Source organism: Penicillium oxalicum, chromosome VII, assembly GCF_001723175.1.
Source record: "Penicillium oxalicum strain HP7-1 chromosome VII, whole genome shotgun sequence".
Classification (NCBI taxonomy): domain Eukaryota; kingdom Fungi; phylum Ascomycota; class Eurotiomycetes; order Eurotiales; family Aspergillaceae; genus Penicillium; species Penicillium oxalicum.
Window position 1 is genome coordinate 1,329,085 of NC_064656.1, and position 16,676 is coordinate 1,345,760.

The 16,676-nt window shown below is 49.7% G+C and overlaps 6 protein-coding genes across 6 annotated transcripts; 3 read left to right on the plus strand and 3 right to left on the minus strand.

Annotated features, from left to right (window-relative positions):
- Positions 1-401: 401 nt before the first annotated feature.
- Positions 402-1,960, minus strand: POX_g08998 (uncharacterized protein; the record flags this gene model as incomplete). Its single annotated transcript, XM_050117763.1, has 3 exons — positions 402-722; positions 1,078-1,435; positions 1,728-1,960. 3 exons carry the CDS (start codon positions 1,958-1,960, stop codon positions 402-404), a joined length of 912 nt encoding a protein of 303 aa, XP_049965907.1.
- Positions 1,961-3,215: 1,255 nt separating this feature from the next.
- POX_g08999 (UDP-glucose 4-epimerase 5) lies at positions 3,216-4,502 on the plus strand (the record flags this gene model as incomplete). The annotated part of the gene is made up of 1 exon (XM_050117764.1): positions 3,216-4,502. One exon carries the CDS (start codon positions 3,216-3,218, stop codon positions 4,500-4,502), a length of 1,287 nt encoding a protein of 428 aa, XP_049965908.1.
- A 927-nt stretch (positions 4,503-5,429) lies between these two features.
- Positions 5,430-6,251, plus strand: POX_g09000 (uncharacterized protein; the record flags this gene model as incomplete). The annotated part of the gene is made up of 2 exons (XM_050117765.1): positions 5,430-5,919; positions 6,001-6,251. The coding sequence occupies 2 exons, from the start codon at positions 5,430-5,432 to the stop codon at positions 6,249-6,251; spliced, it is 741 nt and encodes a 246-aa protein (XP_049965909.1).
- Positions 6,252-6,589: 338 nt separating this feature from the next.
- POX_g09001 (Glutathione S-transferase-like protein ustS) lies at positions 6,590-7,458 on the minus strand (the record flags this gene model as incomplete). Its single annotated transcript, XM_050117766.1, has 2 exons — positions 6,590-7,347; positions 7,407-7,458. The coding sequence occupies 2 exons, from the start codon at positions 7,456-7,458 to the stop codon at positions 6,590-6,592; spliced, it is 810 nt and encodes a 269-aa protein (XP_049965910.1).
- A 1,004-nt stretch (positions 7,459-8,462) lies between these two features.
- On the plus strand, positions 8,463-10,989 carry POX_g09002 (uncharacterized protein; the record flags this gene model as incomplete). Its single annotated transcript, XM_050117767.1, has 4 exons — positions 8,463-8,852; positions 8,964-9,732; positions 9,784-10,384; positions 10,824-10,989. 4 exons carry the CDS (start codon positions 8,463-8,465, stop codon positions 10,987-10,989), a joined length of 1,926 nt encoding a protein of 641 aa, XP_049965911.1.
- A 3,009-nt stretch (positions 10,990-13,998) lies between these two features.
- Positions 13,999-14,847, minus strand: POX_g09003 (uncharacterized protein; the record flags this gene model as incomplete). The annotated part of the gene is made up of 2 exons (XM_050117768.1): positions 13,999-14,685; positions 14,800-14,847. The coding sequence occupies 2 exons, from the start codon at positions 14,845-14,847 to the stop codon at positions 13,999-14,001; spliced, it is 735 nt and encodes a 244-aa protein (XP_049965912.1).
- Positions 14,848-16,676: the final 1,829 nt, after the last annotated feature.

Here is a 16,676-nt window from a genome sequence, read left to right on the forward strand (position 1 = left end):
AATGCTACTGACCCCGGACAAAGCCCAAGTCACTGAGACTTGAAGAAAAGATGGGGTTTTTTTTGCTTTTTGTGCGGTAACTTTTTGGAGTACCTCGGCCCAGAGAATGAGACGCGAGTCCTAGCCCCGCTTGTTGACTTGAATTCAAGAAAGTTGAATCCGACAGCGAGATAAAAAGGGAAAAAAAAAACAAGGCACATACCCACACCAAGCATACGGATTACTTCCAGGAGACTGCGTTAAATGGTCTACGTTGAGCTGTAATGCGAATGGTCACCAAATGTCATCAGGAATGCAATTGAATTTGTTGCGGCTGGCTGAGATTGTCTCTCAATGCATCGATTGTACCATTACACAAATATGTTTGACTGTAACTCGACCGTCTGGGCCGGGTAAGGCTTCTATGCAGCCATGAGATCGACAAACTCCGTCCACTTCTCCCCAAAACTCGCGTAGTAATCAGTGTCAAGGTGGGTAATGAAAACCTCATCGGCTACCCTACGCGCCTCTTTTACCAAATCGCGCAGACCCGACCCATCCTGGATGTCAGGAACCGAGTGGATCACGGCGCACAGTTGGCCGCGAGTGCTGTTCGGGATATCTGCGAACAGCTTAGCCCCCTGCCGCTCTTGGAACATGCCGTAGGTTCCTTCAAACACCACGGTCGAGTCTGCAGAGCTCAGATACCGAGAGTCGGGAACAGCCCCTGGATTATGCACCACCTGTATATTTTTCTGTTAGTCCTCATTCAGCTCGCATAAAATAACTCCAAGAGGCAGTCAAGCCATGCCCAAGGGGTTCAGATGTAGGAAATCTCAAGCGGGGGGCCATGGCAGCCAGGAAGAGAAGCCAAAAAAAGGCAAAAGAAATATTAACAGTATCAAAAAGGGGAGCAACTGTGCTCTGTGCAGAAGAAATCGCCGAACATTTAAAAGTCGCATGGAAGTCACGAGAGCACGGGTGGCTTTCAGTATGTCGGGAGTATGCAAGGAGAGAGGTGTGGCAGAGCCATGGTCCCTGGAATCGAGACTCATGGTTTGGGGGGACAGGGGGAGAGAGGGGGGGAGGGCAACTTACAAAACCATCGGGACCAAATGCCTTCTGGCTTTTAACCAAGTCGGTCAAATTTTGCAGATAAGTGACAGCCTGATCGCTGAATTGCTGCGGTGTTTCGTCGAAGAAGATACCCTGAACAGTCAAGTTGGGATTGGATGATTCACTCGGCCAGGCAGCATAAGTCTCGATATCCTTGCGCAGTAATGAGATGTTGCGCTGAGCATACGATGTATGCACATATCCCAATAGCCGAACATTAGAGTAAGATGCCAGCTTTGGTATCTCACGCGTATAGTTGGCATCAGGTAATGAGTCCGGCCCAGGACCATTCCCTGGGTTGATCACCACGGTAAAGTTGACATCGGGATGTGTGGAAATTCTGGTCACAACTTAGTAAAGTGAAATTTTATACCCTGCTGTGATTTTTTTACAATTCTCTCTTTGCGACGCGATAGCCCAGGATGCAACTAAATGTCCCATGCGGGGACTCCGTGTCTGCAGCACTATGTGGTAGCGCAATGCACGCCTAAAAAGGCTCAACAACAGGGTCTGGCGGCCTCATTGCTGACTTGCAGAGCGTGAAAGCAGATTTTTGGGGGGAGGGGCGTAGTGGCGAGAATCCGGGTCATACTGTTAGGGGGGCTGGATGGAGTGAGAAGGATGGGACCTACACATTTTCCAGCGGAGTCCAAGCCCCAGGAGCAGGGTAGACGTAGAGTGGCACAAAGACCTTGGACTTTGGACCCATACTGTTCTTTTTGCGGAGTGTGGTCACGACAACGGCCGGGATGATGGCAGCGCAGATGACAATGAAGGCAATTAAAGCCAAGAGAATTCGACAGCGTTTGGAGCGAAGGACTCCTCGTCTGTTCACGTGCTTTTCATCGGCAGCTGTTGTGGACATGGTCACTTGCAAGTTGAAACTTAAGGGGGTTTGACCAAAAAACAATCGAAGTTTTGACAGAGAGGAGAGAAGACCGTCGTTTGAAATAACGAGAAGTGGAGTTTGGAGAGCACTTCTCTTTTTTTTTTTCTTGGTTTTCTTTTTCCCATCCCAAGGTGCATATCCCGCGGTGCACGACAGACTACATGAGCCAGAGCTGACACTTGTCTGTTCATCCAATGCTAGAAGACATACGATCGTGGTACATCCTTGAATAGAAAGCCAACCAAAATGATGAAAAGACGGCCAAGGGACCAAGCTCTCAAAGCCATGTGCAGCAAGTGTTACAAAATCAAAAGGTTCGGGAAAAAAAAACACAAATTTCTGAAAATTGCAACCATAAACAGCACTCAAACAGGAAGACAAAAATAATAATGGTTCAGAGTGAAAAAAATGAAATAAATTTAATTATTCAATGGACCCAGATAATTCAACCCCAAAAATGATGTAGTCGGACTAATCGTTTGTGTCCGTTGCACCGCCCTAAAATAGACCCCGGCGGGTCTCGACCACCGATCAGATGCAGTTTATGATTCTAGATGAGATGCAGCAATGAGTGGGTATATCCAGATCTAGCACAATACGGAAAACCACCCGAGTTCCCGAGCTATAGGTTTTCCCACTGTATGAAGCTTCACTCAGAGTGGAGGCGCTTAGAGCTTCCGGTACTGGAGAACTCGAGAACAGTCTCGAGGCGATCAAAGATCCAGCCGCATACATGGTCCACCGTCCACGGGGATCTGGTTGACCTGTGGTCTGGTCTGGAAAGGTTCAGTGTGTCCTCATCGGCTTTTGCATCCAGGTGGTCCTCTTACCATCTAACTGCGGGAGAAACTTTTAGAGGCAAATTTCTTTCCATTTTAGCCGGCTAGACGTTGTCACTCGTATAGGTCGATGCTGGCTTCGGAAGGGTTACAGTACATTAGTCTAGGAGCTAAACAAACACTACGGTGGATTGGGGCGAGGGCTAGATTCAAGGGTCCTTTTTTCGGTGTATAAAAATTTACTTGCTGGTCGGTATTCCCGGCTCCAAGGGTGGATCTTAGACACGGACGGGCTCAGTCTTATAAAGACTTTGCCCTTGGCTCGCTCCAGCATCGAAACATCATCTTCAAAAACGATTTACTCTCGAGTCTTACTTTCTTCTGCAAGTCATTGATCTGACTTGTCCCTTTTCCTTTCTGATTGCTTCAACTATATATTTTTTCTGGGCATAATGGATTCTCTTCAACACTCTAACTCAAGCACGCCTCTGGAGAGTGAATCTCCAAGTGTCATCGATACCCCGGCCACGGAGTCTTCTATTTTGATCGATAACATTGATGAGTTGCTCCGAAGACTTCCACAAGAGAATCAATGCATTCTCGTCACTGGTGGGTTGGGATTCATTGGGAGTCACACCTCTCTAGAGCTTCTGAAAGCCGGATACAATGTTATTGTGATCGACAACCTGAGCAACTCTTTCGAGGTTGTGTTCGACCGTATCAATCTCTTGGCTAAAAAGCACCACGAAAAAAATGGCACAAGTATGCCAACATTGCGACTGCACGCTCACGACTACCGTGACACCTCCGCCCTGGAAGAACTCCTTCAGGAGTATCGCCTGCCCTCCCGCTGGGGCGCACCCAAGTCAAGAATCGCTGGTGTCATTCACTTCGCGGCTTATAAGGCTGTGGAGGAGAGCATCAAACATCCGCTCAAGTACTACGCCAACAATGTGAGCGGTCTGATTGATTTTGCTTCGACGCTAGGCGATTTTGGCATCAAGACCTTCATCTTCTCTTCCTCGGCCACTGTTTACGGCACATTGGCTACTTCGGGCCTTCCCCTGAAGGAAGAGCTGTGTGTTCACAAGGAAGAGCGAGTCACCGATCACAATGGCCAGACCAAGACAGTACAGCCAGGATGCACTGGCATCACCAACCCCTATGGCCGCACCAAGTGGATTTGCGAGACCATTCTGGCCGACCTTGCAGCCTCGGATCCTGAGTGGACTATTGTGGCCCTCCGTTACTTCAACCCTGTCGGATGTGACTCTTCTGGCCTTCTGGGAGAGGATCCGCGACAGGCACCCACCAACCTGCTCCCTGTGGTTGTCAAGGTGATGACCGGTCAATACGCCGAGCTCCAGATGTTTGGTACCGACTGGGAGACTTCCGATGGGACAGCCGTCCGTGACTTCATTCACGTCACCGATCTTGCTCGGGGTCACATCGCTGCCCTCAGCACTGCCAATGAGGGCAAGTTGCTTGAGAACTTCCGAACTTTCAATCTTGGCACAGGCTCCGGGAACTCTGTCATGGATGTTGTTTCCACCATGGAGTCTGTCATTTCTCGGTCCATTCCCCGAAAGGCGGCGCCTCGCCGTGAGGGTGACGTTGGCTACTGTGTAGCAGTCGCCGACCGATCTCATCAAGAACTCAAATGGAAGACGGAGAAGTCATTGGAGGATGCTTGCAAGGACATTTGCACCTTCCTCGATGTCAGCGGACTTTCATCATGATCGAATGCGGGCTTCGTTTCCTTCAGTTAAAAGCAGCCTGGTTTTCCACGGTTGCACCCTGTTTCTGTTTCTCCCTTTCATCTTCTTGTTCAAGCCTGCAGGTTTTCCATTTTATTCCCCATTTTTCGGAGTCGGCGTTTCATCGGGATGAAGTTTTGATATGTCATTCAAATTAATGACTTGATGTTTCTTCCTTTCTTTTTTTTGTTTATTTCTGGTAACAATGTTGACCTGACGCATGGCATTGTTAATTTCATCATCTGGTTTCCAGATCTTTCTTCAAATTCTTGACTTACCGGGAGTAATCTGATTCTTATGTGAGTATCTGCAGATTTGATTACCAGTATTTAATGAGAGCTTCGAATTGCATACAGGTGGTCACAGTAACAATCGATGAGTATCGCGAGGTGATGACTTGAGTAATCCTACCAGTTTCCTCCGACTGCCCTTATACGAGAAGTGAGATTCTTCATGACATGTACACGCAGGGTGACCGCTTACTGGCTAAATCCACGGACCAAAGGGTAGCTGCTTTCTTGAGCTGTTGACACAAGTCGAACTTGAGCTTTACGAGATAATTCCGCTTTCCTTCGCTACGAATCAACCATTCACTCAGGATACCTTTGAAAATCAAATGGTATTACGTATGTTGGCTTGACAGGCCTAACAAAGCTCAATCCGGGCCTCTCGTTATATTCGCCTCGGAGGAACAGAACCGAGTAAAGTCGTTGCGGCCCAAGTGATGATCGATCGTATCACGTGACACTCTCCGGCTTGGCATCATTCCCGCGCCGCAGTTTTCTGCCTCGTAGGCCGCGCGCTTTTGAACCTCAAGCCAGTCGATTCACCCAGCGAGCAATCCAGTCGATCTGGGTTGAGTGACACTTTGTTTCCCTGTACTTGTTCTCGCTCAGAAAGCTCTTCACAATGATTTGCAGAAGTTGTCGGACGACCATGTTGTCTCGACTCAACCAGACACATGCCGTCTCATGGACCACATCAACAGCTGCGCGACAAATGCCAGTCGCACTTCGCACCCAATTCCGAAGCTACAGCGATAAAGCCGCCCATCCCTCCGTGGCTGCACCTTCTCCTTCTCCCGCGCCTCGCCAGCCAACCGCCGGTGGTGATACCACTCCTTCCGCCATCTCCTCCGCTACCCCAGGCGTCTCCCAGCCTCTGAGCACCCCAGAGGGCGTTCACACCGACGCAAATCCCACCGCCCCTGCCAAGCCTGTCGTTGAGCGCCCACCTAGCAGCTGTCCCGCTGGCACGAAGATGAACGGCCTGAACTATTTCAAGAACAAGCCGGATATCGTTGCGAAGGAAGACTCAGAGTACCCGGACTGGTTGTGGGATCTGCTCGGTGATGCAAGCAAGCAATCCAAGAAGGACAAGGGCGGCGTCGACCCTAGCAGTATGTATTCCAGCCCCAGGTCATGACCCAGACTAGGTTGGTGTTTACTAATTATGTGAACCTTTTTTCCCCCTTGTCCAGCCCTCAACAAAAAGCAACGGAAACGCTACGAGAAGAAGTTGGCCGCTCGCACTGGGCCACTTGCCCAGAAGATCCCTGCGCATCACCAATCGTTCGATATCACGCCCGCCTCTTACAACCGTGAGGCTCCCTCCGAGGATACCTTCGCCGATGCTGCGAGCGGCCTGGACCAGCGACATGAGGTGACGAAGAGCGCTCGGGAAGCGCGACGAAAGGCTATCAAGGAATCCAACTTCCTTCGTGGCTTGTAAATATGACGAAATCGGCCTTGCATGTGTCATTACATCTTTCGACCTCTTCTATAGCCATGCCATTTAGCGGAATCGGGCCATGTCTCAGACTGGACAAGGTAGCGGATCTCAGAAAACACGCGAAGGCCACACACCCGGTGGCTTCGACATGTATTACTACATTTTGCTGTTTCTTTTTACTTTCTTTCTGGGGGCAGAAAAGGAGCTGTATTTTCAACTACTTATTCTTTGGCATTAATGACCACTTTCCCACGGACAAGCAATAGTAACAGCCAAGGCTTAGGCTAGACACGCCCCAAATGATCAAAATCCGCTGCCAATGGCGCTATTCAATCAGTCTAAGCAGAGGCCTGAGGTATAGGCCACTCCTTGTCTTCGCCTTGACCGTTGATCCACGGCTTGCAAGCTTCCCAAAGAGCCCGGAGCTCCCCATTGCCGATAGACATCAGTCTTTCAAACGAGCCCTGATCAATCCGTTCAAAGAAGGCAATGAGGCTAGCCAGATACAAGTCTGCAAATCCCGGGGTCTCGCCCTCAAAGAAGGGACCCTTTTTGCCCTCTCGACCACGCAACATGGTAACCAGGGTTCCGATGTTGTCATCGACCTGCTTCCAAATTTCGTCGATCGCACCCTGATCGGTCGGTCGCACTTCAGACAATGGCTTACCGAAAATCTTGGACCGGCTTTCGACAAAGTACTCCTTGCCTCGTGGGTCCATGTAGCCTGCCACTTGGGGAACGATCAGTTCCCTTAGCGCTGGGCTCATTCCGCCCGCGATCTTGACCACAGCCATGAGCAAGGCGTAGCTGGCGTCGCCGCTCGGGAAGAGCGGTTTTGATGGGAATGCCTTGTCGAGGTGCATCACGATGGGCAACGAGTCCATCATCGCACCGTGAGGGTTGGAAGTCACGGACGACTTGTGGACAATGGCGGGCAAGGTGTACGCGAATCCCGACTCATTTGGCTCGAGCTCAAACCCTTTGATCAATGGGGCGATATCCGGGTACGAGATCCAGCTTTGAGTGTACGGAATGCCCTTGAAGTTCAAGACTGAGCGGACTTTGATGGTGTTGGGCGACCATGACTTTTGTGCTCCTATCACAGTTGACTCATGATTAGCATCCTTACTCGTGTGCGGGGCATGGTAAACATACCGGGGAGAGTGGAGATGATGTCAAAGAAATGGACAGGCTCAGAGGTCGACATTTTGCCGATTTCTCGATGCTTCGTAGGTGGCAAAAAGAAAGGGATGCTCGATATGCTTTCAGAGAGACGTCAAAGAGTCAATTTATCAGTGTTTCTCTCTGTTGACGAAGACACTGATGATGATCTCGGCTCTTGGACTCCAAACTGGTGCTGGAGGAGGTGGAGACGGTCCCGTCCCTGCTTTATCGCCGACACAGCCTCCAGTCAGAGTCATTTCCACGCGCCTCGGACTTGATTGTGATGTTTAATTCCGTCTCACCGAAGCAAAAAGCGTCAGTTGTCTCGTGGCATTCATCAGTAGTCTGCATCACTGTATTGGTAAGCAATCTCGCTGGCTGACGGCCCATTGGTTACCGATCGCGGGCCGCGAGTAGTTCTGCCTGATTGTGTATCTCAAAGAGTCGTAGCTCATGAGTCACTTTGAGACAAAAGTTCAACAGACGCTTCAAGGCAACAAGATGTCACCCCGAATGGGAAGGTTGTCAGAGGGGGGGAAGGCCCCCTGTAATTAGCGAGAGGCATATAGGCCTACGCAGTCAGTTTCGCTTCACGATCAACTCGTTGACAGCAGAGCCGCCGAGACTCGGCTATGGAGCCACGTTGAGTGTGGAGTGTGGAGTCGAGAACGTGCCAAAACAACATACAGTTGACCGCTTGGGTAAACATCTTCAAACTTTTCGTCTGCTGTCATTCTCCAACACGTCCGTGTGCGCTCAACGTAGGCCAACGACTTGATCTTCCATTGCCGTGTCTCTCCATCCATTCAGACACACATTTGTGCAACGTCGGAGCTATTCTTTGACCTGCCCCTCTTCGTGTTGCACTTGCGAATCATTCCGACGGAAAGGTGGGGGAGGCCTTTAGCTGACCATTGAAGTAGCCCGACTCGAGTTAGCAAGACCCCTGCACGAGTTGGACCTGGCCACTGGATTTGGCAAACGCCGCTGGAGCCTGGCTTTGATTTGAATGCGTGGAGAAAAAAAAATCAGATTTTAGATCGAAATATGGAGGAAGTTCACATATTGGTTGACCGAGCCCGGCAGCTCACCCTACACCGGTCCAAAGAGAATCACGTGGATCAATTCGACGAGACGGTCGATCGTCACATCCAAGAGATTTACCACGCAATCTGTTCGTCGGAAGGCCTGAAGAGGAAGTTTCTGAATTATACGCAGAATGAACTGGGACCCAAGGACCGGCCCGTTTCGGAGTCATTGGAGTCACTCGACGCATTTCGAGGATACATGAGAAGCGTCAAATCGTGCGCCGAAGGGCCGCTCGCGGAATTGGACACGCAGTATTCACTCTCCAACTATTTCGTGTCTTCGAGTCACAATACCTACTTGACGGGTAATCAGCTGTACAGCGACGCCGCTGCAGGCGCGTATACGTCCGTAAGCAGAAGCTCCTTACCCTTCGTCATCATATCGACCGAGTGGATCACGGAGCCGCTGGCTAGCTGTGGTACTGACCAGGCCCCGGTAGCTAACGGTCTCTCGGTATAGGTCCTCCTCCGCGGATGTCGGTCTGTCGAGATTGACGTCTGGGATGGCGAAACGGACGATTCAGACTCAAGCGATAGTGACGACAGCAGCAGTGATGATGAAGCAGATGCCAACAAGACAGACTCATCAAATCCCTTGAAGAAGATGAAGGCCAAAGTTACAACCCAAGGCAATTCTGAAAAGCCCGAAGGTGGATCTCGAAGCATCAAAAGCAGACTGGGCGACGCTTTCCGCCGCAAGTCGGCCAAAAAGCCAACCTCAAGCACTCAAGAAACAGCTGCGGGTGACGGATCAAAGGACCAGAGCCTACGTCGCGGTGAGCCCCGAGTTCTCCATGGCTATACTTTGACCAAAGCCACCTCGTTCCGCTCCATCTGTGAGGCAATTCGAGATAGTGCTTTCGTTACCAGCGATTTTCCAGTCATTGTAAGCTTGGAAGTTCATTGTTCATTGGAACAGCAGCAGGTCATGGTTGATATCATGCGAGAGGCATGGAAGGGCCTTTTGGTAGACGACACAGACTCTTCACCTGAACAGCTTCCAAAATTGGAGGACTTGAAGAAAAAGATTTTGATCAAGGCCAAGTCTGCCCCTTTCAGTAGCACTGCTGCGAAAGAGGAATTGATCGAGACAATTCCCAAGGAGAACGCTGCAGTGCTGCCTGAAGAAGATGCCCACAAGGCTGCGAAGCCGTCGAAGATCTTGGAGGCTTTATCGAACATGGCTGTGTACACCAAAGCTTTCTCATTCAGTCATTTTGACCAACCGGGTAAGTTCTCCGCGCACTCGATCAGAAGAAGAATGCTGACAATGCAAGCAGAGGCCAAGTATCCAGGCCATATTTTTTCTCTCTCGGAGAAGGCTTGTCAGGATGAGCACATGAATCAGCGGGAGCGCCTATTTGAGCATAATCGCTCTTCATTTATGCGTATCTACCCCTACGCATTGCGGGTCAATTCTTCCAATCTTGACCCATCCTTCTGTTGGCGTCGGGGAGCGCAGCTGGTGGCTCTTAACTGGCAGAACCTCGACAAAGCAATGATGCTTAATCATGGCATGTTTCACACTTCTCCTGGCTGGGTCTTGAAGCCCGATGGATATCGCAGCGGCGAGAACAACGTTTCTGTCGCTCCCCACCACACTCTAGACCTTGTGGTGGAAGTATTCGCTGCACAAGATTTATCCCTGCCACCTGGCGACGACAACGTGAAGGGGTTTAAGCCATATGTCAACTGCCAGCTGCATGTTGAGGAGCCGGACAGTCCGGTGGCTGTGGGTCATGATGATGCCAGCTCTGATTCTGAGAAGAGCAGCTTTCGTCGCTGTACCAAGAGTGCATCTGGTGTGAACCCCGACTTTGGAGGCCAACAATTGATTTTCCCCACCGTGAAAGGGGTTGTAGAAGAGCTGAGTTTTATCAGGTTAGTACCCTATTTCCGCCCCTTCACCCTTGGTGGGTTTCCTCTGCCTTCAATTGTTGCCGTCTTTCCTGGTCTCCGGGGGTCTTGCATCCAAGCCTTGTCCTTCATAAGAGGTCTTCTCCCTCTAAAGCACAAATTTGGCGATGATGTGCACGAAAGCTTGCAACTCGCATGTGCGGACTTGAGAATTGCTTTTTTCCCCCTTCCAAACAGCCTGGTGCTCCGGCTTCGCGGACCGAATGGCCGAGGTACACTAGAATGCTGGCCGTTACGTGATGTTGATTCGGGCTGGATCGGCGCTTGAGTGACAGCGCGAGTGGACACGCCGCGCGCGCACCGTTTCCATTCTCCACGCTTTTTGCAAATCACGTTTGGGGGGCGGGCTACTGGAAATCCGCAGTGAGTGTCTCAATGCTAACTCACGTCACTCTGTACTTAGGTTCAAAATCAAGGACGATGAAATCGGGCGCGACTCGTTGGCAGCATGGGCTTGCATTCGGCTCGATCGACTGCGTGAGGGATATCGATTCGTCCAACTTTACGACCGTACTGGCGAGCAGTCTGGGGGATTGCTATTGATCCGTGTCCAGAAACAAGCGTCCTAGTCCATGCAACGTCGGTGTGACAGATCACCTTTACGGATTATGCTCGATGCGATCATGTGCTCATCTGCAATTGCAGGGAACTCTGAAACGGTTGCTGCTCGGGTGCGCAGCATGTCTTTTACACCTAGTTGTTGGTCTATCCCAGGGAGAATATGGGGTCACTGGGTATTTCCCCACGGTCTGATCTCCTTTGGATCGATGGACGTGTTGTGATTAGTTGGTGCATTGCTGATTCGTCAACAATGCATTGCATATGATTTGATATGCGCTTCGTGGTGACTTATTTCTTCTTGTACAACATTCCTGACCCTACCTACCTGCACATCTTGACGCCCCGTTCATGTCAGATTTTTGTACTAAACAATGAGGAGAAAGCTGTACACCGATTCATCCGGTTTCAATGTCAGCAACTCTGGATTCCACCTAGTACATCCAACGAAGACTTGATGAATGTGCATATACCACCTTGTATTTTGCCGTGACCAGAATTCAATTTTGAAACTAAACTGAGCAGACTGAGAATGAATGGGGTAAAATCCCCACCCAATATCCTCCGCTTCCTATAACCGAATCCTCAGTACGGCGGTCTCATTCTCAACTATTCGCCTGAAGCATGCTATCCACCATCGTCCCATGTTTTCTCACAGCGCGCGAAATGATCACGGGCATTCGAATAGGGACGGGTTGGAATTGTACATTTCTATCGGGCCATGAATTTCTGCACCTGCACCGCATGTATCCTGTGGCAAACAGGCAGGTCCGGCAGAATCCCCGCAAAAGTTCCAATTCATTGCAGTATAGTTGGCCTCGCACCTCGTACCTGTTTTTCTGGAAATTCTTGTAAAATGTTCCCGCTCTTGCGCCAACTTGACAGATTGCGGCGCTGGTCTCAAGAACACCGTTTTGCTTTGAGCGTCCCTACTTGAATGGGCTTGCAGAAGCGGGATAAGGGGTTGAAAAAAGGCACTCTTTTGATTACGGGTCGTCTCTTTTTTTTGTGTCGGAATTGCTTTTGATGCGAAGAATCGAGGTGATTATTACATACCGATATCGAGTTTGCCACGCGAATCTAATATACTTTCCATTTGTGCTGGTAAACATCAGCGATCCCGTTAGCATTTCCTTGGAATGAAGAGGAAAAAAGGGGGGTAACTGCATGGCTTTGTTTTTTCTTGTCACAAAAAAGAAAAGAAAAAAGAAAACCAAATTTGACATGAAGAGAGCTCTTTGATCAATGCTATTGTTATCGAGAGAAAATGTTGCCGAGCTGTGGCTCAAAGGCCGGGCCATGGCCATGGCCAGAGCAACCCGGCAGCAGCCGTCGTCATTGGAAGTATTTGGTGCATCAATTATGGAATGGGACCTGACCGAGTAGATTGCAGCGGTGTCTGTGAGTGCATACATGCATTTCTGTAGGCAAATACTTTCTTGCAGAGGCTGCACTGTTGTCGCGATCTTGATAAAGCATGGCCGAAGAAAAATAATCATCAAGTGGACATGAAGCAGAGAGGAAAGTCAATTGGAAGTTGAAGCCCCATTGCAAATGTGCAGGGAGAGCAGTTACGATACTCGTGCTGCACCATGACCTCAGCCCTTGGACTGACATATTGACAACGGTGCACGTTCTCCTACTATCCATTGTCCGGGCTAAGCGTCGATGTGTGGAATGTGGTAGTATTGGCCTGGTGAATTACAAATTGTGTCGGACTGCGTCATGCATGTACCTGCAAAAAGCCAAGTGGGAAAAAAGCATTTGCATTTTGCACTGGGGTTGACTACGTTTGTAGTACCTCGGCGGATGGGGTTGGTTGACTTCGTAGTGACCGGATTCCAGCCATGTTATATTTCTGGAGCTTGTCTATTGACTGGAGTGAATGGGATCGAAGGCGAAAGGAAACCTAGGTATACCTTGATGAAATTGATCAGAAGATCTTTATACTTCAGCAGCTTTTGATAGAAGGTATGAGGGTGGCTAATTAACTCTCTCGGGTACGACTTGATTGCCTATGTATCTTCTTACATGTAGTACCTCGGTGAGCTTGAAGCAATCCGCAAACAATTCTACAACCTCCCCCCCCCTTCCTCAACAACTCTCACAAACATGATCATATCCCGAGTAACAACCCCGCTGTTCCCGTCCTCATGGAGACATATGGATAATCTGGACGCATGGTAGTAGGCGACCTTCTCTCCATCGAAGAGCAAAATCCAAAGTAAGGGGGTTGTCAGAAAAAAAACTTCTGTACGTGACCTCCACCAGTGCTCCGCAAGGTGCATGCAGTCGGCGTGGCAGCATCTTGGCATCTTCTTCTCTCCCCCCCATAGAGAGTCCACGGGCTTCTGACGATCGGACACACGACTGATTTCGTGCAGCCGGTGGTGGACAACGGCGACCATACGGGTAGCTATTCCACTTTCTTGGGAAGGGGGCGGATATCTGCAGCGAACGGGCAGTAGGAGGAGTACTTTTGTATCTTGGACTGACCAACTTGGCTGGATAATACATGCAGCTCTCTGCCTGGTCTCTTTCCAACAGGGATTGATTTACGAGGCCCAGGTCGAGGGAGACTATGTATTGTGCGACCGTTTGATACATTCTCTCGAATTTTCAATGGCTCAAAATCGAAAAAGAAAAGCAAAGAAAAAAAAAAGGAAAGTTGAATAATGTCTGCTCACCTAGACAGATATTCATCCATCCCATATGTCGACTCGCGCTCTACAGTACAGCGCCTTCCGAATGCCAAAAAGAAAAGAAAAGAAAAGAAAAAGAAGCGAAACAACAGGACAAACGCCTGGCTGTCAACCAGAATACTTGAACGCGCGTGACCGAGGCCGCAGCTCAGCATCCACGGGGGATCATGAGTTCAGTGCTCTGAATCAGGGGACTCGGTTCTTCAGGCATGGAACCCCTTTGAATATGGCAAGACAGAAAGGAAAGCCAAATACCAAAAATTAAAACTGAACGATGCATGCTGCACACCATTCGTCTTCGCACGGACTTCACAACCTCTAGCGGCAGGAAATCGGATTGTTTGGGGAGGGGGAACTCGCCTTGGCGTCGAGGAGATGAGTGGGCAAATGTGTTGCAGCAGGGCGCGGTGTGTTTGCGTGGGCTCCTTTTGAGTGGCTGTTGGCAATTAAACTCAATCCCCGAAGAAGAACTTGAGGATCGATTTTAATTTGATGTGGATCATCGCAGGGTGCTCGGTCCAGCTGATTCATGGCGAAAGTGGTAGTGTTGTGATTTGCATCGCGCCCTAAGCTTGGATGGGATGTGAAGAGGCTGTGCCGGGGTCCGAGGGGCTGCGTCAGAACGTGGCTGGCTTTTAATACGGAGGTGCGCAACGAGGCATCGCAGATGTGAGGTTGCAGGAGAACAAAGAATGGTACAGGCGAGGGATGGAGGGAGGCGCTGAGGCGCTCTATGTGGTGGATTTGTCTGGGTTCGAACATGAATCGCATTGTCGACATCCTGGACAATTGGTCCAGCATTCTCACTGGTGGATAGTAGTAGTAGTAGTAGTAGTAGTAGTAGTAGTAGTAGTAGTAGTAGTAGTAGTAGTAGTAGTAGTAGTAGTAGTAGTAGTAGTAGTAGTAGTAGTAGTAGTAGTAGTAGTAGTAGTAGTAGTAGTAGTAGTAGTAGTAGTAGTAGTAGTAGTAGTAGTAGTAGTAGTAGTAGTAGTAGTAGTAGTAGTACTACTACTACTACTACTACTGCTGCTGCTGCTGCTGCTGCTGCTGCTGCTACTGCTGCTGGGTACCTGGTGGAACATGGCACGCCGTAAGGACTACAAATTTTTCTCTATTTACCCGCTGTACTGATTTGAAGGTAGTGTCTAACGTAACACGCTTGTACATATTGGACTGGCAAGAACCACTACGATCCATATGATATGTTGAGCATCAACGAGGATCAGTGGAGCTTTTTTTTTTTCTCCCCTTTAGTTTTGCCTTTTTCTCATAATCCACTCATCCTGCTATCAGTCTCATCACCTCTCCTCTGGGGTGCCATGGCTATTGTCTAGACCTGAGAAACCTTGCGGTCGTGGCTTCGCCTCTCATCAAAAATGGTGTATCCATTCCAGCTGGTCCTGTCGGTCTGTCCTGGTGGGGGAAAACCGACATCTCGTGCGCACTGCCCACTCTAGAATATGATTATGGATCCGATACTCTCGCTTCAGATAGTGATCCTGGTGATCAAGGAAAAAGAAAAAATAATAATAAATGCGTGAGCGGCATATCGTACGAGCCAACTATTGGCCGGAAGAATACAGCCCAAATCTCACAGATAGAAATGGCCGGGGAGGGAGCCGAGAGAGAGAGAGAGAGAGTTCACGATGAAGATCGGTAAAACTTCCTCGGTTCAAGGCTTCGACAGTCTGTGATACATCCAGAATGACTAAGATCTCATCGAGCCCCTCGAGCGAATCATCATGGTCTTTGCCAGGGTTTCTCTTCTCCTCCCCCCAGAAAATGCACGCTAAGATGCACCGAAGCCGACCGAGAGGCGATCCACTTGGCGATCCACTCTGGAGCGGTGCAGGAACGATACGTCAACTTTGGGGGGAGAAAGGGCGAGCAGAAGGGGAAAAGCTCCAGGATCAGCTGAATGAACTAGAGATTGTTCGTATATCGGTGTATCGACCGAATTGGAGTGAGATTGCTCTCGTCCAGGCATTCGCTGTGAGGGATCTATAGACTGGGGGAAGGGTAAATAGATAGTGCTCGTCACTCTGTAGACTATTCAAGCGACTGCACTCCAAAATAGGCACCCCACCTTCAAGATCGAATGTTCCGAGCACAGGACGAGATGTATGGAATCTCATCATGCACCAGGCAGTCACGACAGAAGCGCCATGTATCCTGCAGCAGCAGCTTCGCTACGCCAAGTCCGGCAATCAGCCGACAAACTTTGTCAGAGGGGTCAAGTCAGGACCGAGAAGAAATGGAAAACATCCCGGTTTTTGTTCCAACGGACATGGGTCGTATTGGCTGTGAGATGTATGGGCGATCGCCACCTTGATTTGGGGGTCTTCTGCAAAGCATTGTTGTGACCACCGAGATAGTAGCCTTATACATGCGTCGACCCTAAATCCCTGCAGGCGCTGCACCAATTCCAGCCGAACCATGGAAAGGATGTTGGAAATCAGCCAAATAAATCATTCCACCAAAAAAAAAAAAAGAAAAAGAAAGAGATAATAAACAAAAATGAGTGAAAGAAGAGAAGAGAGACACGACTCTGATCAACTCAAATGACAGTCGTCAACTGCGGGCACTTGCTTCTGACTCGTCGATCATCCCAAAAGGGAAACGGCCTGTCGCGACTGGAATCCCCTCGTTCGGGTCGCTCAACGGGTGTGGCCGACACACGGAACCGCCTAGTTTGGCCATGGGGGACGAACCAGTCTGGTTCGGTCGTAGACGGGGAGATTGAGTTGAACTGGGCAGGCAAGAGGTGGATTCTGAATCCAATCGATGCGACCACCTCGTTTGATTATCAGCCACTTTTGAAAATTGCTCTTTTCACTGACCAGTTGCGATCGTGGGGTCACGTTCTTGCTGGGGATGAACCATCGTCGCTTGGTGCCCGGGACCGGTTCACGAAACATGCCCATGAGATTCTGGATTATTGGATTTTTTTTTCTTGCTAGATCTTTAAAAAGGCTTGTCTGTCCTATCTTGTGGAT